The sequence below is a fragment of the Pongo abelii genome, chromosome 1 (assembly GCF_028885655.2).
Source record: "Pongo abelii isolate AG06213 chromosome 1, NHGRI_mPonAbe1-v2.0_pri, whole genome shotgun sequence".
Classification (NCBI taxonomy): Eukaryota; Metazoa; Chordata; class Mammalia; order Primates; family Hominidae; genus Pongo; species Pongo abelii.
Genome location: NC_071985.2, coordinates 71,930,152 through 71,951,935, shown reverse-complemented (window position 1 = coordinate 71,951,935; position 21,784 = coordinate 71,930,152). Strand labels below are relative to the sequence as shown.

Here is a 21,784-nt window from a genome sequence, read left to right as displayed (position 1 = left end):
ACAGAAAGGAATAGCACCAACATCACCAAAAAGGACATCTACACCAAAATCCCATCTGTAGGTCACCAACATCAAAGACCAAAGGTAGATAAAAACACAAAGATGGGGAGAAACCAGAACACAAAAGCGGAAAAATCTAAAAACCAGAGCACCTCTTCTCCTCCAAAGGATCACAGCTCTTCGTCAGCAATGGAACAAAGCTGGACAGAGAATGACTTTGACGAGTTGACAGAAGTAGACTTCAGGAGGTCGGTAATAACAAACTTCTCCGAACTAAAGAAGCATGTTCAAACCCATCACAAGGAAGCTAAAAACCTTGAAAAAAGGTTAGACAAATGGCCAACTAGAATAAACAGTGTAGAGAAAAGCTTAAATGACCTGATGGAGCTGAAAACCATGGCACAAGAACTTCATGACGCATGCACAAGCTTCAATAGCCAATTCGATCAAGTGGAAGAAAGGGTATCAGTGATTGAAGATCAAATTAATTAAATGAAACGAGAAGACAAGGTTAGAGAAAAAAGAGTAAAAAGAAATGAACAAAGCCTCCAACAAATATAAGACTATGTGAAAAGACCAAATCTACATTTGATTGGTGTACCTGAAAGTGATGGGGAGAATGGAACCAAGTTGGAAAACACTCTTCGGGATATTATCCAGGAGAAATTCCCCAATCTAGCGAGGCAGGCCAACATTCAGATTCAGGAAATACAGAGAACGCCACAAAGATACTCCTCGAGAAGAACAACTCCAAGACACATAATTGTCAGATTCACCAAAGTTGAAATGAAAGAAAAAATGTTAAGGGCAGCCAGAGAGAAAGGTTGGGTTACCCACAAAGGGAAGCCCATCAGACTAACAGTGGATCTCTCTGCAGAAACCCTACAAGCCAGAAGAGTCGGGGCCAATATTCAACATTCTTAAAGAAAGGAATTTTCAACCCAGAATTTCATATCCGCCAAACTAAGCTTCATAAGTGAAGGAGAAATAAAATACTTTACAGACAAGCAAATGCTAAGAGATTTTGTCACCACCAGGCCTGCCTGACAAGAGCTCCTGAAGGAAGCACTAAACATGGAAAGGAGCAACCAGTACAAGCCACTGCAAAAACAAACCAAAATGTAAAGACCATCGATGCTAGGAAGAAACTGCATCAATTAACGGGCAAAATAACCAGGTAATATCATAATGACAGGATAAAATTCACACATAACAATATTAATCTTAAAAGTAAATGGGCTAAATGCCCCAATTAAAAGACACAGACTGGCAAACTGGATAAAGAGTCAAGACCCATCAGTGTGCTGTATTCAGGAGACACATCTCAGGTGCAGAGATGCACATAGGCTCAAAATACAGGGATGGAGGAAGATCTACCAAGCAAACGGAAAGCAAGAAAAAGCAGGGGTTGCAATCCAACTCTCTGATAAAACAGACTTTAAACCAACAAAGATCAAAAGAGACAAAGAAGACCATTACATAATGGTAAAGGGATCAATTCAACAAGAAGAGCTAACTATCCTAAATATATTTGCACCCAAAACGGGAGCACCCAGATTCATAGAGCAAGTCCTGAGAGACCTACAAAGAGACTTAGACTCCACACAATAATAATGGGAGACTTTAACACCCCACTGTCAATATTAGACAGATCAATGAGACAGAAGGTTAACAAGGATATCCAGGACTTGAACTTAGCTCTGCACCAAGCAGACCTAATAGACATCTACAGAACTCTCCACCCCAAGTCAACAGAATATACATTCTTCTCAGCACCACATTGCACTTATTACAAAATTGACCACATAGTTGGAAGTAAAGCACTCCTCAGCAAATATAAAAGAATAGAAATCACAACAAACTGTCTCTCAGACCACAGTGCAATCAAATTAGAATTCAGGATTAAGAAACTCACTCAAAACCACACAACTACATGGTAACTAAACAACCTGCTCCTGAATGACTACTGGGTACATAACGAAATGAAGGCAGAAATAAAGATGTTCTTTGAAACCCATGAGAACAAAGACACAACATACCAGAATCTCTGGGACACATTTAAAACAGCGTGTAGAAGGAAATTTATAGCACTAAATGCCCACAGGAGAAAGCAGGAAAGATCTAAAACTGACACCCTAACATCACAATTAAAACAACTAGAGAAGCAAGAGCAAACACATTCAAAAGCTAGCAGAAGGCAAGAAATAACTAAGATCAGAGCAGAACTGAAAGAGATAGAGACACAAAAAACCCTTCAGAAAATCAATGATTCCAGGAACTGATTTTTTGAAAAGAACAACAAAATTGACAGACTGCTAGCAAGACTAATAAAGAAGAAAAGAGAGAAGACTCAAATAGATGCAATAAAAAATGATAAAGGGGATATCACCACCAATCCCACAGAAATACAAACTACCATAAGAGAATACTATAAACACCTCTATGCAAATAAACTGGAAAATCTAGAAGAAATGGACACATTCCTGGACACACACAACCTCCCAAGACTAAAACAGGAAGAAGTTGAATCTCTGAATAGACCAATAACAGGCTCTGAGGCAATAATTAATAGCCTACCAACCAAAAAAAGTCCAGGACCAGACAGATTCACAGCTGAATTCGACCAGAGGTACAAAGAGGAGCTGGTACCATTCCTTCTGAAACTATTCCAATCAATAGAAAAAGAGGGAATCCTCCCTAACTCATTTTATGAGACCAACATCATCCTAATAGCAAAGCCTGGCAGAGACACAACAAAAAGAGAGAATTTTAGACCAATATCCCTGATGAACATCGATGCAAAAATCCTCAATAAAATACTGGCAAAGCAAATCCAGCAGCACATCAAAAAGCTTATCCACCATGATCAAGTTGGCTTCATCCCTGGGATGCAAGGCTGGTTCAACATACGCAAATCAATAAATGTAAACCATCACATAAACAGAAACAACAACAAAAACCACATGATTATCTCAATAGACGCAGAAAAAGACTTCGACAAAATTCAACAGCACTTCGTGCTAAAAACTCTCAATAAACTAGGTATTGATGGAACATATCGCAAAATAATAAGAGCTGTTTATGACAAACCCACAGCCAATATCATACTGAATGGGCAAAAACTGGAAGCATTCCCTTTCAAAACTGGCACAAGACAGGGATGCCCTCTCTCACCACTCCTATTCAACATAGTGTCGGAAGTTCTGGCCAGGGCAATCAGGCAAGAGAAAGAAACAAAGGGTATTCAATTAGGAAAAGAGGAAGTCAAATTGTCCCTGTTTGCAGATGACATGATTGTATATTTAGAAAACCCCATCGTCTCAGCCCAAAATCTCCTTAAGCTGATAAGCAACTTCAGCAAAGTCTCAGGATACAAAAATCGATGTGCAAAAATCACAAGCATTCCTACACACCAATAACAGACAAACAGAGAGCCAAATCATGAGTGAACTCCCATTCACAATTGCTTCAAAGAGAATCAAATACCTGGGAATCCAACTTACAAGGGATGTGAAGGATCTCTTCAAGGAGAACTACAAACCACTGCTCAATGAAATAAAAGAGGACACAAACAAATGGAGGAACATTCCATGCTCATGGATAGGAAGAATCAATATTGTGAAAATGGCCATACTGCCCAAGATAATTTATAGATTCAATGCCATCCCCATCAAGCTACCAATGACTTTCTTCACAGAATTGGAAAAAAATAATTTAAAGTTCATATGGAACCAAAAAAGAGCCCACATTGCCAAGACAATCCTAAGCAAAAAGAACAAAGGTAGAGGCATCACGCTACCTGACTTCAAACTATACTACAAGGCTACAGTAACCAAAACAGCCTGGTACTGGTACCAAAACAGATACATAGACCAATGGAACAGAACAGAGCCCTCAGAAATAACACCACACATCTACAACCATCTGATCTTTGACAAACCTAACAAAAACAAGAAATGGAGAAGGGATTCCCTATTTAATAAATGGTGCTGGGAAAACTGGCTAGCCATGTGTAGAAAGCTGAAACTGGATCCCTTCCTTACACCTTATACAAAAATTAATTCAAGATGGATTAAAGATTTAAATGTTAAACCTAAAACTATAAAAACCCTAAAAGAAAACTTAGGCAATACCATTCAGGACATAGGCATGGGCAAGGACTTCATGACTAAAACACCAAAAGCAATGGCAACAAAAGCCAAAATAGACAAATGGGATCTAATTAAACTAAAGAGCTTCTGCATGGCAAAAGAAACCACCATCAGAGTGAACAGGCAACCTACAGAATGGGAGAAAATTTTTGCAATCTATCCAACTGACAAAGGTCTAATATCCAGAATCTACAAAGAACTCAAACAAATCTATAAGAAAAAAACAACCTCATCAAAAAGTGGGTAAATAATATGAACAGACACTTCTCAAAAGCAGACTTTTATGCAGCCAACAGACACATGAAAAAATGCTCATCATCACTGGTCATCAGGGAAATGCAAATCAAAACCACAATGAGATACCATCTCACTCCAGTTAGAATGGCAATCATTAAAAAGTCAGGAAACAACAGATGCTGGAGAGGATGTGGAGAAATAGGAACGCTTTTACACTGTTTGTGGGAGTGTAAACTAGTTCAACCATTGTGGAAGACAGTGTGGCATTTCCTCAAGGATCTAGAACTAGAAATACCATTTGACCCAGCAATCGCATTTCTGGGTATATACCCAAAGGATTATAAATCATGCTACTATAAAGACACATGCACACATATGTTAACTGCGGCACTATTCACAATAGCAAAGACTTGGAACCAACCCAAATGTCCAACAACGATAGACTGGATTAAGAAAATGTGGTACATATACACCATGGAATACTATGCAGCCATAAAACAGATGAGTTTATGTCCTTTGTAGGGACATGGATAAAGCTGGAAACCATCATTCTCAGCAAACTATCACAAACACAGAAAAACAAACACCACATGTTCTCACTCATATGTGGGAATTGAACAATAAGAACACTTGGACACAGGGTGGGAAACATCACATACTGGGGCCTGTCGGGGGTTGGGGGGCTGGGGGAGGGATAGCATTAGGAGAAATACCTAATGTAAATGATGAGTTGATGGGTGCAGCAAACCAACATGACACATGTCTACCTATGTATCAAACCTGCACGTTGTGCACGTGTACGCTAGAACTTAAAGTATAATAACAAAAAAAAGAAAAAGAAATAACTTTTTAAAAAGAAATGTTCTTTTACTTCCACTACAAAAATAATTCAAAGTAGAGTCCTAAACATTTTTTGTAATCCTAAAGGATCTTGTCTCAGTTTGTATGGGCTGCTATAACAAAATATCATAGGTTGTGTGGCTTATAAACAGCTGTTTAGTCCTCACAGTCCAAGCTCAAGAGGATGGCAGATTGAGTGTTTCATGAAGACCCATTCCTCATATGCAGACATCTCACTGTAACCTCGCATGCTGGAAAGGATGACTGAGATCCCTCAGGCCTCTTTTGTAAGGGCATTAATCCCATTCATAAGGGTTCCACCCTCATGACCTAATCACCTCCCAAAGTCCCCATCTCCTGATACCATTACCTTGGGAGTTAGGATTTCAACATATTAATTGTGGGGGAAAACAAACAATCAAACCATAGCATTTATCTCTAATTCAACCCACAATTTTAGATAGAAATAATTAGAGATTCAGGCCAGGCACGACGGCTTTTACCTGTAATCCCAGCACTTTGGGAGGCTGAGGCAGGCAAATCACTTGAGCTCAGGAGTTCAAGACTAGCCTGGGCAACATGGCGAATCCCTCTCTCTACAAAAAATACAAAAATTAGCCAGGCATAGTGGTGTGCCTATTGTCCCAGCTACTTGGGAGGCTGAGGTGGGAGGATCACTTAAACCCAAGAGTTTGAGGCCACAGTGAGCTGTGATCACACCAGTGCGCTCCAGCCTGGGCAACAAAATGAAACCCTGTCTCAAAAAAAATAAAATAAATTAGAGATTCAGAAAGGTTAAATAACTTGCCAAGGTCGCACAGTAGAACTCAGGGCATTCGGCTCTCAAAGATCCGAAAACATCGTGCTGCGAATGTTAAAAGCAGTTCTTGTGGAAAGTGGCTTGTCATAATTAGAAAAGACACTCATAATTACCATATTCTTGCTTTGTGTGCAAAGAGCACTTCCTGAGATTTATGCAAAGAATAATTAAATATGGCCTGCATTTGCCATCTTGTCTTGCAATTAGTTTATTCTCCTTTAGGTTGTTAATAATTACTCAACTAGATGAAATTAAGGATACAAGTAGATATCCATAAAGAGCAGAATGTGAACAAATGCCAAGTGTGTGATATCAACATTAAGTGCTATGAGAGGTCAGCAGTGGGAGATTAATTCAAATGAACTTGGGGTGGTGGAGAAAAAAAGATTCATGAAAAAAGAAATAAGAAGGAATATTAAAAGATTTCTTATCTGTGAATGTTGCATATATTTAAGAACATTTGTATTACACAGGCTCTTATTGATAATATTGAGCTTTAGTTTACATGGAACTTGTGACCCCCAATCCTAAGACAATATTGCAGCCTCATTTCCCACACATGTCCCCTATTTAAAAAGAGATACATTTGGAATATGTGCAAAAAGCGTACATCCACATACTCATAGAGCTGCATTTTCTTTGGTTCAGACAGCTTGGATAAATTAGGGAAGTTACTAGACTTGTCTGCATGTAACTAAACAATAGAATAAAAATGAAAGCAGGAGGCTGAAGCAGGAGAATCCCTTGAACCTGGGAGGCAGAGGTTGCAGTGAGCCAAGATTGTGCCATTGCACTACAGCCTGGGTGACAGAGCGAGACTTTATCTCAAAAAAAAAAAAGAAAAAGAAAGGCCAGGCACGGTGGCTCACACCTGTAACCCCAACACTTTGGGAGGCCAAGGCAGGAGGATTGCCTGAGGCCAAAAGTTCGAGACCAGCCTGAGGGACATAACAAGACCCCCATTTCCAAAACAAAAACAAACCAAAAAAAAGTGACAAATGCAATCACTGGGCCAGGCATGGTGGTTCACACCTGTAATCCCAACACTTTGGGAGGCAGAGGCAGGCGGTCAAGAGATTGAGACCATTCGGGCCAACATGGTGAAACCCTGTCTGTACTAAAAATACAAAAATTAGCTGGGTGTGGTGGCACATGCCTGTAGTCCCAGCTACTTCAGAGGCTGAGGCGGGAGAATTGCTCAAACCCAGGAGGTGGAGGTTGCAGTAAGCCGAGATCACACCACTGCACTCAAGCCTGACGACAGAGAAAGACTCCGTCTCAAAAACAAACAAACAAAAAAAATGCAATAACTGATGTACTCCTAAATACATACCTTTTGGGTGTCATAGGCACATTCTTTCCAATATCACCAGCAGATCAGAAGTATTAGCTCAGACTTCACTAAACCAAAACCCATGGCAGAAAATAATAAGTATAAATGTTTCTTCTTGAAAGAATTTTAAGCTCCACTACTTAAGCTAAATTACTTATTTACAATAGATGAGAAATATCATGTTTACCCACCACAAGACTGAGTCAAGTATTGGGAAAACATCTTGAACCCCTCAGGAGTGACTATGTAAAATGTGAAAAGCCCCTTTTTAGAGCAAAGGCAGTATATCACAATGGTTATGTGTGTGGGCTCTGAAGCCACACTGCCAGGCTGGGTCCTGGTTCTGCCACTCTCTAGTTCCATGATATCAGGTAAATCATTTAATCTCTCTGGGCCTCAGCTTCCTTATCTGTGAAATGGGGTTAGTAGTAACTACCTCAAAAGTTGTTGTGAAGAGTGATTGAATCATTACCAGTAAAGCATTTAGACAATTGCTGCAGCCTATGGTCTATACCTCTAACTTAATAGTAATTAGTAAATTGTTATGCTATTATTTAACAATTGTTGAGTGATTACATTTTGTCAGCTTTGTGCTGTTTTTTATACGTATATAATTTTATGCAATCCACACAGCAGCCCTTTGATGTAGCTACTGTCATCCATCCCCTTCTATTATAGGTGAGAAAACTGAAGCTCAGAGAAGGTGGGTAATTTGCTCAATGGCCCACAGCTAGCAAGGATAGAACCAGACTTTGAGTCGTCTGGGTGTGGTGGCTCACGCCTGTAATCCCAGCACTTTAGGAGGCTGAGGCAGATGGATCACGAGGTCAGGAGATCGAGACCATCCTGACTAACACGGTGAAACCCCGTCTCTACTAAAAATATAAAAAATTAGCCAGGCGAGGTGGCGGGCGCCTGTAGTCCCAGCTACTTGGGAGGCTGAGGCAGGAGAATGGCGTAACCCTGGAGGTTATGCTGAGATAGCACCACTGCACTCCAGCCTGGGCGACAGAGCAAGACTCCGTCTCCAGACTTTAAGTCCAGGTCTAGTATGGGTCAAGAGCTTGAACTTTTAATCCCTGTTTATACTTCCTCCCAAGTCAGCAGTTCAAAACTATACAACATAGACCCATTCCTCTGCTCATCCATTCACTGGTTCATTCACTGAGAGCTGGCTGTGTGCCAGGCACTGTCCCTGGTGTAGTGGGTGTAGAGGTGAAACAGATAGACCAGAAGGGCGCTGCCTGCATGGAGCCTAGGCACCAGGGAGGGAGGGAGACAAGTGAACAAAAATAAACCCATCATGTAATGCCAGCGGGGGTAAGTGCATAAGGAAGGGTCAGAGGATAGAGAGCATCAGGGCCCGGATGGGAGGCTATTTTAGGCAGAGAAGTCAGGGAATACTTCTTTGAGAAGCGGAAATGAATCCAGTGAGGGGTTTTTCATGGCAAGAATGGCAGGGGGAAGTGTGGAAGACAGAATGACTGTAAGTGCAAACGTCTGGAGGCAGAAACGAGCTGTGCCTATTGGAAGAGTGAGGAGGCAGAGATACTAGAGGGAGTTGGTTTGGAGAGAGAAGGTGTAAAATAGCCTCTCAAAGAATAGGAAAGTGAATTAACTAGGGAAATGAGGCAGCACTGCCAGGCACCACTGAGAATCCACTTGCACTCTGTGCATAAAATTAAGACCAGTAAGCCAGCTATGTATTTTTATCCAGCCACACTCTGAGATTTGGTGCCTGGATGCAGACCTGAATTGGTGAGTAGATTTTTATCAGGTCTGGGGTTTGCCAGGGGAAAGCATTAGAGAAACACGAGAGCCAGGGAGTTGAACAAGGACCCTGGATTCAGGCTGGGAAAGGAAGGATAAAAGGGGAACCTGAGGGTCATGGTGGACAATGAAAAAGTATATGGATTAGGGAAACTGGTGAGGCCAGATGATGGTCAGAGTTGGGGTTCTAGAGGGGGGAACTGGAAGTGAGGAGGTGGTGGTCAGAGTAGGATGCCAGAAATCAACATTTTTGAGGTTGGAACAAATACTAGGAAAGCCAATCACCATAGCATGACTGAGAGTGGGTGGCTGAGGGAGGAGGAAGGGCTGCTGGCAATAAAGAGGGTAAGAAATCAAGAGGCCAGAATACTACCTGCATCACCAGCTTCTCAAACCTGGCCACATTCTAGAATGACCTGGGAGCTCTTAAAAAATGCACATGCCATCTGGGTGTGGGGGCTCACACCTGTAATTCCAGCACTTTGGGCAACCAAGGCAGGTGGATCACTTGAGGTCAGGAGTTTGAGACCAGCCTGGCCAACGGTGAAACCCTGTTTCTACCAAAAAATACAAAAATTAGCCAGGCATGGTGGTGTGTGCCTATAGTCCCAGCTACTCGGGAGGCTGAGGTGGTGAATTGCTTGAACCCGGGAGGGAGAGGTTGCAGTGAGCTAAGATGGATGCCACTGCACTCCAGCCTGGGTGACAGACTGAGACCCTGTCTCAAAAAATAAAATAAAATAAAAATACACATGCCTCCAACTCCCCAAAGATTCAGGCTTAATTGGGTAGAAACAGGGAAAGAGGAGGAGAGAAGCTTAATGGCGGGCATTTTTAAAATCTTCCCATATAATTGTAAAGTACAGCCAGGGGTGGGACTGACTGACCAAGAGAAGAGCAAAGGAGAGCTGGCAGGGGCTCAAAGCTTCACTCAGTGGGAAGAGTGACGGCAGGCTGGTAGGAGGCCACGGCACAAGAGGCTTACACAGATTCCCATGGCCTGTGCTTCCAAGCTCGGGGGAGGGTTAGGGAGAAGCATAGCCTGGGAGTGGCCATGAGGAGCAATGCAGATACCTACCCCACCATCAGGCCCTGGTACATTTGAGGGGTGTCCCCCTGTCCCCAGGAGCTAGTCGGGCATCATTTAGAGCACAACAGTGAGGTTGAGGATATAGAGGAAGGGGCTGGGGGTCAGGCGCCTGGGAGATGCCATCAAATAAGGAACCATACAGAGCTGTGTAGGGGAAGGGCCTGGGAGCCCTGTACTCAGGTAATCACTAGGTAGGGCACAGCAGGATTAGGATCAAGGCCTTTCAGGGGAAGGTGGGTAATCTATTCTAATTAGAGCTTCTCTTTTGTATTTTATTTAGACTCTTGGGCAGCATATTAGTTTCCTGTGGCTGCCATAACAAATTACCACAAACTTTGTGGCCTAAAACAACAGAAATGTATTCTCCAACGGTTCTGAAGCCTAGAAGTCTGGAATCGAGGTGTGGGCAGGGCCACACTCCCTCTGCAGCCTCTAGAGGAGAACCTTCCCTGCCTCTTCTGGCTTCGGGTGGCTCCCAGCCAGCCTTGACATTCTCTGGCTTGTAGCTGCATCAGCCCAATTTCTGCCTCCAACTTCACACGGCCATCTTCCCTCTGTGTGTGGCCAAATCCCTCTCTCTCCTTACAAAGATGGCAGACACTGGATTTAGGCCTCGAGCCAATTCAGTATGGCCTAATCTTAACTTGATTACATTTGCAAATACCCTATTTCCAAATAAGGTCACATTCACATATACCACAGGCTAAGTCTTCAACATATCTTTTGGGGGACACAATTCAACCCACAGCAGGCAGTTGGTGAAAGCAATGTGACATCTGGGAATGGGGTTCCCACCTAAATAACACCGGCTCTTTGGGCCACTATGAATTCCACTGAGAACGTGTCACAGCCAGAAGAGGGTCAGCCATAGGCCTCCTTTCTGGCCCTCTGTGTCAGGGCAGGGGAAAGACAGTCTCAGCAGGCACAAACACAGCTCCATGGGCCTCCTCAAACCCGCTTGAGAGAGAAAACAAAGCTCCACCGGGAGAATGCATCATCACAGTGGATAAACAAGTCAACTCTCTGTTCACAGCAGGTCAGCAGTGTCTTTGAATACACATATTGCATATATTTGATGAGAAGTCACAATCTGACAAGAGAATGAAAGCCTAAAAAATGTCCCGCTAGCTCATCATTAGCAACAAGCAGTGAAACTGGACCAATCAAGACAACAAAAATAACCTGTGTTGTGTGGCAGAAGCCAAATTTCGTTAAATGGGTAAAGTACTCCATCTATCAATTACCAAGAATTAAGTGCCTAATATTGCAGTGTTAACACAGGAAAAATAAAATGCCCAGGGCCCTCCTGTGCTTAGCCACTAGTTGGGGATGTGAAGAAAACTAGAACCACATATTAAAGACAGGGTATAGTTAATTGTTAAATTGTATGATGTAGATAGACTCAATAACACAGAAATACAAAAATAGGAGAGATCAAAGATTGAGGATTACTCAATAACACAGAAATACAAAAATAGGAGAGATCAAAGATTGATGATTACTCAAATTGGGCTTTCTGGAGTTTGGTAAGTATTTCCATTCTGTATATTCGAGTCACCAGGCTGGCTGGACCCTAAACCCTCTACATTCACCCTGTGAGAGTCTCAGCATTCCTGTTTTACGGGTGAAGAAACCAAGATTCACAGACATGAAGTGGCTTGCCGAAGGTCAGATAGCAAAAATTTCCAAGTCGAGAATTGAGCACGTCTTTATCCCCGATTCCAAGGCTTTTTCTACAATGCACTGAAGGATGAGTAGGGTCTGGATAGGTAAGGGAAAACAAGAAGAGTGGTTCATGTATGGGAAATAGGATTAATATTTTATTATTACATTTAGCTCATCAGCTCCTGAGAGCTGGCCTAAATCCCCAGATGAGAAGCGGCTGCCAGTCTCTTAAAATATCTGCTCTTAAAATATCTGGGTCAGTGAGAAGAGGATCACAAGGTCTCCTTGTGATTATTTTTAACTTAAAAAAGATAACCTTTAAAGCAAAAGAGAGGATAAAAATGAAATTAATAAATAAATCAGAATTTTTACAAGCTGAAGTCAAAAGAGAGCTGTTCTATAGGAAGAGCAGGTTATTGACCCTGAGTTGGAAGCTGTAGGGAGGTATCCTTGGTGGATTACAGTGGTTCCTGGCTCCATCATATCTGTAAAGGGTGGCCTGGAATCAGAAAATGGACCTGAGACATGAGCAGAAATGCAAAGCAGGAGACGTTCAAGGGCTAGTGCCACTCCCTCACGCTGCCTCCAGAAAGGCATTGCCCTTCACCCTTTCTTGAGAGAAGAAAGGGAGGAAGAAATTCAGCAAACCTGTCCCAGCTTCTACCACTGGCTCTCGCAATTTTCAGAACAAAAGGAAAGGAAGGGGAATCTTTTAAGCAAGCGTGGTATGTTACGTGAAAATGGCACCAATTGACATGTAAATGCTGTCTTAATATTGAGAAAGATATTCTGAGCGCTGCTTTATGTTTATTGTGACAAATTAGCAATAACACTAACGCCCTGCACAGCTTTTCCATCAAGTCAAAGGTACTAGGAATGAGGAAAGAATTCTAGTTGTAAGTGCCAGAAAATATGTCTCCCTCAAAGGGAGAGGTTCCTGCAAAGCACCCCACTGTGTCCCATGTCAACGCAGCACATGAAAACAGTAGGTTTCCCTCAGGTCTGAGGCAAGACAGGCACTTCCTGCACTGAATCCCATGCAAGGGAAAAAGTATCAGATATAATAGAAGTCCCGCATCTAAGGAATTGATTTCTTGGTTGCATCTCTAATCCAAGACCTGGATCATAGCAAGTTTCACCGTTTGCTGAACATCATTGAAGGACAGGACTAACATACAATGCAGCAAGTCAAATATGCGAATCTATGGCTATCTGAGGACTGAATTGCTATGGGAGTTCTGAGAAGAGAAAGATCAATATAAGCTGGTTTCACTGAGGAAATGAGCCTTCAACTGGGCCCTGAATGGACACAACTTGCATAGAAAGGGAATGACAGAATCTTGGTATAGGGAGACTTGTTCCTCCAGGCTCTGGCATGCACCAGACACCATGGTGGACAAGATGCATCCCGATCCCCACTTTCACAGAGCTCATAGTCTAGCAATCAGTCTACTTACAGAAGAGGGTACTAGTGGGTCATGACAAAAGCTGGCACTTATCTAGGGTCTATGATGTGCCAGGCACTATGCTAAGCGCTTCACAAATATAATCTTATTTGATCCCCATAGCAACTCAATGATAAGGCCATTACTATTATCATCATTTTATGCATGGGAAACTGAGCTCACAGACCTAATTAGTGGTGAAGCAAAAATTCAAATCCAAGGTTTCCTGGCTCATGAGCCATTCTCTGTCTACCATACCACATGGGAAATAAGATCAGATGAGATTGTATGATGTAGTGCTTGAAAGCCAGGTGAAGTAATTCATATCTGCTATGGAAGAGATAGGAAGTTATCTGTTATCAGTTCTCTCTTCCTGCTGCTGTGTACCGCCTCTGTCAATGTCATATTCCCAAGAGATACACATGGAGCTTAAAGGATCCTCCTGGTAAGACTTACTTCCCCTGCTCCCAGATCTCCATCAGCTTTCCCGCCTTAGAGAACTGCAAAATTTTTCTCTCTCCCTTAAATCCTAAACCAATGATTGCCATAAGAAACCAGTCCCCATGGTTTTTCTCATCCAGCCCCTGTACTGGCCTTTTTCAGGGTTCCTAAGATCCACAAGAACCCTGGAAGTTACCCGAGATCAAACACCCCCATCTTTTAAGTGGCATCTTATCACCCAAAACATGTAAAGGAGAAGAAAGATGTTTGGAAAGTTCTCCCTACTTTTAGTTCTTTAGTTTACCCACCAGATCTTCCCAGAGAGCGAAAGGGGTATCAGAAAAGGGGTGTCTGCACTCTCTCCACCTCCTTAGAGGACCAGGGATTCTTCTCTGCCCTCCGTCCTCTCTATTTCTGAGTTGCGAGTACCACTCCTTAACTAGGCTAGGGTCAGGACGGGCACGGTAAAGCTCATCCCACCTGAAGGGCATAGAACTGGAAATGCTGCAGTAAAAGAAGAAATTATTACATTTGAAGGATAAACCTATTTATCAATGACAAAACACTTTCAGAAACACCACTTCATTTGAATCTCTCATAATAGTTTATACTACTTTCCCTCTTCCTTTTTTTAACAGATGAGTAAACTGAGGTACACAGAAGAGAAATGATTCTCTAAAGTCACAGAGGTAATACTTGCAGCCAGGCCCCTGAGCCCAAATTCTATGCTCTCTGCTCTCTAGCATGTACACTCAGGAATCTTGATTTAGATAAGGATGCCAGATAGAGACAGGAAAGTTTAAAAGTCATTCCCTATCATCATCCTAACAGATTAGGGAGATTTAACCAAATAGTTTTGGTTTCATTTTATAATCTCCTATGAATCTATCCTCCAACAATATAAATCTCTTACAATATTTGCTTTTGGTCTTAGCAAACTTTAAGAGTAGTAAGTTCTATATGCTTACTCTTCTTCTGTTAAAAAGTGCTATTTTTACTTTCCCTAAAACTATTTCTTTAAAATGTTAAAGTCGTCCTTAGTTCCTATGCTCTGGGATTTAATAAGTTCATATTTTTATCCTAGGTTTTCATTATCTTGTAAATCTCAATCATATTCCCCCCTCAGCCCATGTCTTTCTTTCCAGAATAAAGAGTTCTAATTCTTTTATCATCGCTCACAAAGAATGCTCTCTACCCTCTTGATCAACTTACATGTCCTTCTCTAGACCTTGTCTGGCTCTGTAATTCTTTGAAGTACATCAGATCATTGGGCTCCCATCACTGTGTCTATTCTTCTGTATAAAAGAGCACAATGGCTTTAGTTAAAATGTAAAAATATTTGAGGGATCATTTTAAAAATCAAACAATTCTTTTGCTCCATGTCAGCCCAGCATATGCTGAAAAAATATACATTTTTTGCTCCAATAAAATGAAATGAATTGAACTCTGCAATGAATTTAAATACACTGGTAAAAGTCAACCTTGTAATCTATTATGAAAATAACTTGCAAAGCACTTTTACATACATTATCTCATTTGACCCTCACATGAACCACGCAAGGTAGAGAAAACATGTGATCCTTATTTTTCACATGAAAACAGTAAAAAGGTAACTAGACTAAGATCAAAGAGCTGGAATTAGAGTCCCAGTCCCTGGCCCTTCATTAAGAGGTCGGTGCTTTTGCAACTGTGCAATGCATCCTTCCTTATATTCACTTGGCACTTATTTTAAATCACCAAACTACCCCTTCTAAGACTTTTAGTGGTAAACAGCACAGTTATGAAATATTCCATGGTTCTATTGAAAGGAAACATGTTCAAGACTAGCCTATACCCTATTCTTTTCTCACCCTACACACTCTCCATGGATAATCTCAGCCACACCACAGGCATCAATATCACCTTCACGCAAATGATTCCCAAAGTTGTATCTCTAGGCCACATCTCTCTTCTGAGCTCCAGACAGGTATTTAACATGTCCTGTAAATCTCAATATTTACAAAACTTAACCTTTTGCCCCATCATAGCCCATCTCCACTACCAAAACCCAATTTTGATGTCCCTCTTCTCAAACATCTAGGAGCTAGAAGTCGTCTTGACATTTCCCTCTCCTTTCCTCCTCCTTACCCCATATCCAATTTAACATCAAGTCCTTTCACTTTCATCTCCTGCATAGCTCTCCCTTCTGTCCATTTCTCTCCTTCCCCATCACCACCATCTTAGTCCAAGATACAACCATCTTTCATTTGGACTTTAATGAACTCCTAGCTGTCCATTCCTCTCTAATCCTTTCTCCCCACCACAGTTGAAGGGATTCCAAAAGGCCATTCTGGTCATGCTGCCCCTGTTTCACCTCTGCTTACAACACTTCAATGGCACCCCTTGCTTTTAGGGTAAAGTCAAAACCACCATAACTTGTTTGCACATCCCTGCCTAACCTGGTCCCCACTGCCAGCCTCATCTCACAACAGCTGCCTTCATTTCTCAAGCTTCAGCTCCACTAGCCTTCTTTCAGCTCCCTTTATTCACTGTGCTTTCACTACCCACAGGGTCCGGGAATATTCTTCCCTTTCTTCCATATCTAAATCGCTAGGATTAAATTCCTAGAAGCTTCCATCTTCAGATAGAGGCTCAAAGATCTTTCCTCAGGGAACGTTTCTTGACCTTCCTGAGTTGAATTCCTCCATTAGACCTCAGATGGCACCAATTTAGCACAATTTTGTATATTTGATTAATGTTTGTCTCCCCCACTAGATTTGTAAACTTTTGCTCACATAGAGGCACATTGATAAACGTTTATGTGAATAAGCTCACTAATAAGGAAATGATTATATATTATATACCTCCTCACTATGGAATACTAAGCAGCTGTTAAAAAGAAATAACTCTATATACTAATATGAATGTCTATATTTTAAATTTAAAACAGCACATTACAGAACAGTATGCATACTATTTTTAAAACGTATATATCTTTATTTAAAAAAAAACCTCTGTGTTTGTGGGGGGAGTGTGGGGGGGCCTGTATTTAAAAAGGTTTGCAAGAGTCAAGACTAACAACAAATTGCTTGCAGTGCTTTCCCTGGAGAATGGAAATGAGACAAGAAAGAGGAAAAATAGGATAATAATTTCTACTTATAAATTTCTGGGTGGTTTGACTTTTTCCAGTGACTATATGGTATTGTTGTAATTATTTTAACAATGCCATTTCTAAAATAATGATGTAGTTCACCAAAGTTAAAGAAAATGATCATTTATAAATACAGTGCAAAAAAGGGAAAAAGGCCACTTTGTATATGATTCCTCAACAAGGATACAGTTCTAGAAACAAGCTAATTTCCAAGTCAGACCTTCAATCTAGCAATAAGCTCTGATGAAGACGTGAAATGGAAGAGAACAAATGGAAATGCCAGAATTTGTTTGTTTAATTAGGTCTTCCTCTCACATCACTTTTATAAACAAAAGAGATTTCAAAAAGTCACTGCTAGCCTGGCACAGTGGCTCACACCTGTAATCCCAGCACTTTGGGAGGCCAAGGTGGGTGGATCACTTGAGGTCAGGAGTCCAAGGCCAGCCTGACCAATATGGTAAAACCTCGTCTCTAGTAAAAATACAAAAATTAGCCGGGTGTGGTGGCAGGAGCCTGTAGTCCCAGCTACTCGGGAGGCTGAGGCAGGAGAATGGCATAACCCGGTAGGTAGAGCTTACAGTGAGCTGCAATCACGCCACTGCACTCCAGCCTCGGTGACAGAGCGAGACTCCATCTCAAAAAAAGAAAAAAAAAAAGTCATTGCTCCTTGATTCCTTTATATAAACTTGGAAGGAAAATAAGAAAAAGAAATAATGCATGAATTTTTCTTAGTTTACTCCAATTGTTTTAAATTAAATACAATTGAGTACATGAAGGCACCTCACTATCCTTTACTTCTCAAATAGTAGCCCTTATTATCTTTACCATAACTCAAATAGAAAAGGTCATTTTCTAAATTCACACAGATTACAGAGGAAGGAGCAGGGACAAATATACTGGTGGTGCATAGATAGGATCATTCCACAGCTGATGGCAGAAAACCTCACTCTGGTTTGGAGAGAAGTATGTGCAGGTGGAGAGACCCACAGTTACTGAAAAAGGGGAGGTGGGTGTGTGGGCATGATTCCTCCAGCAGCAGCCTACGAGGAAGCGCTGGGAAAAGTCTGTGAATATAGAATAAATACTGTCACTTGGAGCTACATTGATTCTTTTTTCAGACTAACTAATAGCTCAGATGGTAGAACAACCAAACGATGACTAAAATATGAGTCAAATGCTTTCAAATCAAATCATTCCAATGAAACAGGAACAGAGGCAAGCAGAGAACAGGTCATTAGGGGTTCTAACCAAAACTTGTTAAATCTGAAAAAACTCACTCTCCTAAATGACTGTCTCTTTCTATTTAAGTCATTTTGATGTTAGTGAACCAGGGACAATAGATCTTTATTACTTGTGACACGTACTGATCAGCTCTCAGCAGCAGAAAAGGCAGCTTCTGGCTGGGCTCATACACTTTTCCCAATCCTGATTTGTCTTCTCTCCCACGATCTATCCAGCATGTCTTCAGTTATGCCAAAGGGTGTTAGAAAACTCTAAAATAAGGCTCAAAGTTTACTTTCTTAATATTTTTGAAAACCAACTTTCATTTAAATATAAAAGTTGTTCATATTAAGATGAAATGGGGTTGGGGGAAGGGAGGTGAGAAGAAGCCTATTATGAAATGGAATCACAGGGCATGAAGCTCCCAGAAGGCTGAAACACACCCCCTGAGATACGGAAGAGGCGGCAGCATGTGTGCTGGCCCTTGTAGAGGCACCACGTGGCCCACAACACATACGTGGGTGATTTCCCTGACATCTTTCTCCTCCCTCTTCCTTCTGCTAATTTCTCCATTTCAAATTCTTTCCTCAAATGTTAATCCCTATTTTACCATTCTATTCTTCAAAAAAATATAAATTTTTTTCTAAACAAAGCCTCTTACCACATTTATTGGAAGCGGACTTCATCAAGAATAAGTGGAAGTACCCACATCTCCCTGTTGTGTCAGGTGTCTGTTTTTATCCCAATGCCACCTCCTCCTTTCTGAGAATTATCACTCATGCAGTAGTTGGAATAGAGCACAATGTTTAGCACCCAGCAAAAGTACAGGACCTCTCCCAACAAACCAGGACGCTGGCAGAGACTGGAGCTGACTTCAACCTAAGCTAGGCACGCTACACACACTCCCTGTTCTCTTCCCTGAATGGATTCACTTAGAAAGGAGGATAACATGATTTTTTTAAAAACTTCTTTTATTGTTGTAAGACATACACAAAATTTATCATTTTTACCATTTTTAAGTGCGCACAGTTAAGCAGTACTAAGTACCTTCCCACTGTTGCACAACCATAACCATCACACACCTCCAAAACTTTCCATCTTCCCAAACGGAAACATTGTACCATTAAACAGTAACTCTCCATTCTCTCCTCCCACCTTGCAACCATCATTCTACATGTTGCACATTGAGTATCCTTTATCCAAAATTCTTGAGACCAGAAGTGTTTTAGACTTGATTTTTTCAGAGTTTGGAATATTCACATTATGCCAGTTGAGCAACCCAAATCCAAAAATCCAAAATCTGAAATGCTCCAATTAGCATTTTCTTTGAGCATCGTGTCGGCATCGAAAAAGTTTCAGATTTTGGAGCATTTCCTATTTCAGATTTTGGATTTCAACCTGTACTTTCTGTTTCTATGAATTTCACTACTCTAGGTACTTCATATAAGTGGAATCATATGGTATTTGTCCTTTTCTGTCTGGCTTATTCACATATAATGTCTTCCAGGTTCATCATATTGTAGCACATGTCAGAATTTCATTCCTTTTTAAGGCTGAATAATATTCCATTATGTGTATACCACATTTTGTTTATGCATTCATCCATCGATAGACATTTGGGTATTTCCAGGGCAACATATTCTTAATTTAATCCCACATTTTAAGACTTACAGGTAATTTAAATTCAATTCAACTTACGAGTATTTACTAAGGGTAACTCACTATGGGAAGTACTGCGAGAAATACAAGGGTAAATCAGACATGGTGCCTCCTCTCAAGGAACTTATGATAGACTGGGAAAAGGGAAGAGAAAGAAGTAGAAGTAACCAGCATTTGCTAATCACTTGCCATGTGCCAGGTGCTTTACCCAATCGCTGCATGTGTAGTTCCCAATGACTCTGTAAGTTAGATATTGTAATATCTACTTTATATAGGAAGAAGAATGAAGGCACTGAGACCTTAAGTAACCACCTCCAAAGCTGGGATTTAAACTCATATCTTGGATTCAGAGGCCTGTGTTTATTCCACTACACATGCTGTTCCCTATGCTTCAAGGCAGAACGTGATAAATCCTGGGGGAGAAGCTACAGCAAGGTAGAAGAGGAAGAGAAGAGATTGCTCCTTGCCTGAGGGTAAAGGTACATGACAAAGGTAGGTCTTAGAGGTCTGGAAGGCTTATGTTTGACAGAGATGAAGGGTGGAAAAAATTGCACAAGCAGAGCAAAATGAGGGAGGCAGGAAAGTTCAGTACATACTTACGGCCCAGTGGAATTGTGGACCACAAGGCTGGAAAGTGGTGCGGGGAAAAATCAGGGTCATAATGAAATGCTAGCTCAAGGGGTCTGAACTCCACCATCAGGCAATGGTGAGCCACTGTAGGTTTTCTGAGATGGGCCATAGTCAGAGCTATGCTTCGAGAAGATCACCATGGCAATAATGCATCACAAGGATGGAGGGGGTGAGAGTAGTTTAAAGGTAGGAAAAGCAGTTAGAAGGTCACTGGTGATAGCAGTTGAGGCTTAATTAGTCAGAATGGAAAAGAGGATATGGATGTGAGAGATATCTTAGAGGTGGGAATGACAGAACTCGGCAATCACTGCATTTCATAATGCATCAAGTAGGCTGACCATATATCCTGGTTTGCCTGGGATATGTTTTCGTGATGTAATTACTAATGGCACCCTTTTACTCTCAAAAAGGTTTGGACAATAAACTATATAATCATATTCATTAGGAGCAATTAGTAAACAGAATCAAAGGTGACTCCAAGATTTTAAACCTGGATTAGTAAGGAAAGTGGTAACACCTTTGGAAACACAGAAGGGAAATCGGGTTTTGGGGAAAGATGTGGAGTTTTGATCTGGACATGTTAACTTTGCTGCTCAGGCAAGGATTTATTTAAGAGTGAGAAGCACCTTGCCCATGGATTTCCCCTGTATCACATGAAGGAAGGCATACAAAAGAATGTGGTCAGATTTGCATATATGGCTATTTCAACAAACATTTGATGCAAGATCAAGTAATAAAATAACTAAAGTATTAAGATGTATCTCCAATGAACTATAACTAACTATGCAACACTAACTAGTTATCACAAATGCAAAGGAAAACAATAACATTCAAGAATAGCTCAGCCTCAGTATTTCTCTAAATGTATAATTCTCAGTGTTGTCAGATAAATGCCAGACGTAAAAAGCCCTAGGCCTGTTCATACGCCACTGTAATAGTGCTTTGTTTTCCAGCTTTTGAAAGAATGGAGCCACTGGCAGAAGAATCAGTATTTTTATGTTTAATAATTTTTGTCTTTTTATTAAAATTGTCCTACTTCCTATGTAACTGAAATTGTAATCTATCTTGAATCATTTTTTAGGAAGTACGAGGTTACAAAACATATATTTAAAAGTAGCTACAGTAATCAAGGCAGTGTGATATTGGTGAAAGAATAGACAAACAGATCAATGGAATAGAATAGAGAGCCCAAAAATAGACCTATACAAATATAGTTAACTGATCTTTGACAAAAGAGCAAAACAATTCAATGGAGACAGAATAGTCTTTCAACAAATGGTGCTGGAAAAACTGCATAGCCACATGCAAAAATATGAATCTAGATACAGACCTTATACTCTTCACAAAAAACA

General features: G+C 41.0%; 2 protein-coding genes across 3 annotated transcripts in view; both read right to left on the bottom strand.

The window, feature by feature from the left end:
- Positions 1-21,784, bottom strand: part of LOC134761325 (quinone oxidoreductase-like protein 2) — a 63,830-nt gene that overhangs the window by 12,646 nt on the left and 29,400 nt on the right. The window contains 1 exon segment of the mRNA XM_063723763.1: positions 11,864-12,002. Coding sequence (XP_063579833.1) covers positions 11,864-12,002 — 139 coding nt within the window.
- Positions 1-21,784, bottom strand: part of SEC16B (SEC16 homolog B, endoplasmic reticulum export factor) — a 109,981-nt gene that overhangs the window by 70,786 nt on the left and 17,411 nt on the right. The gene's annotated exons all lie outside the window — the stretch shown is intronic.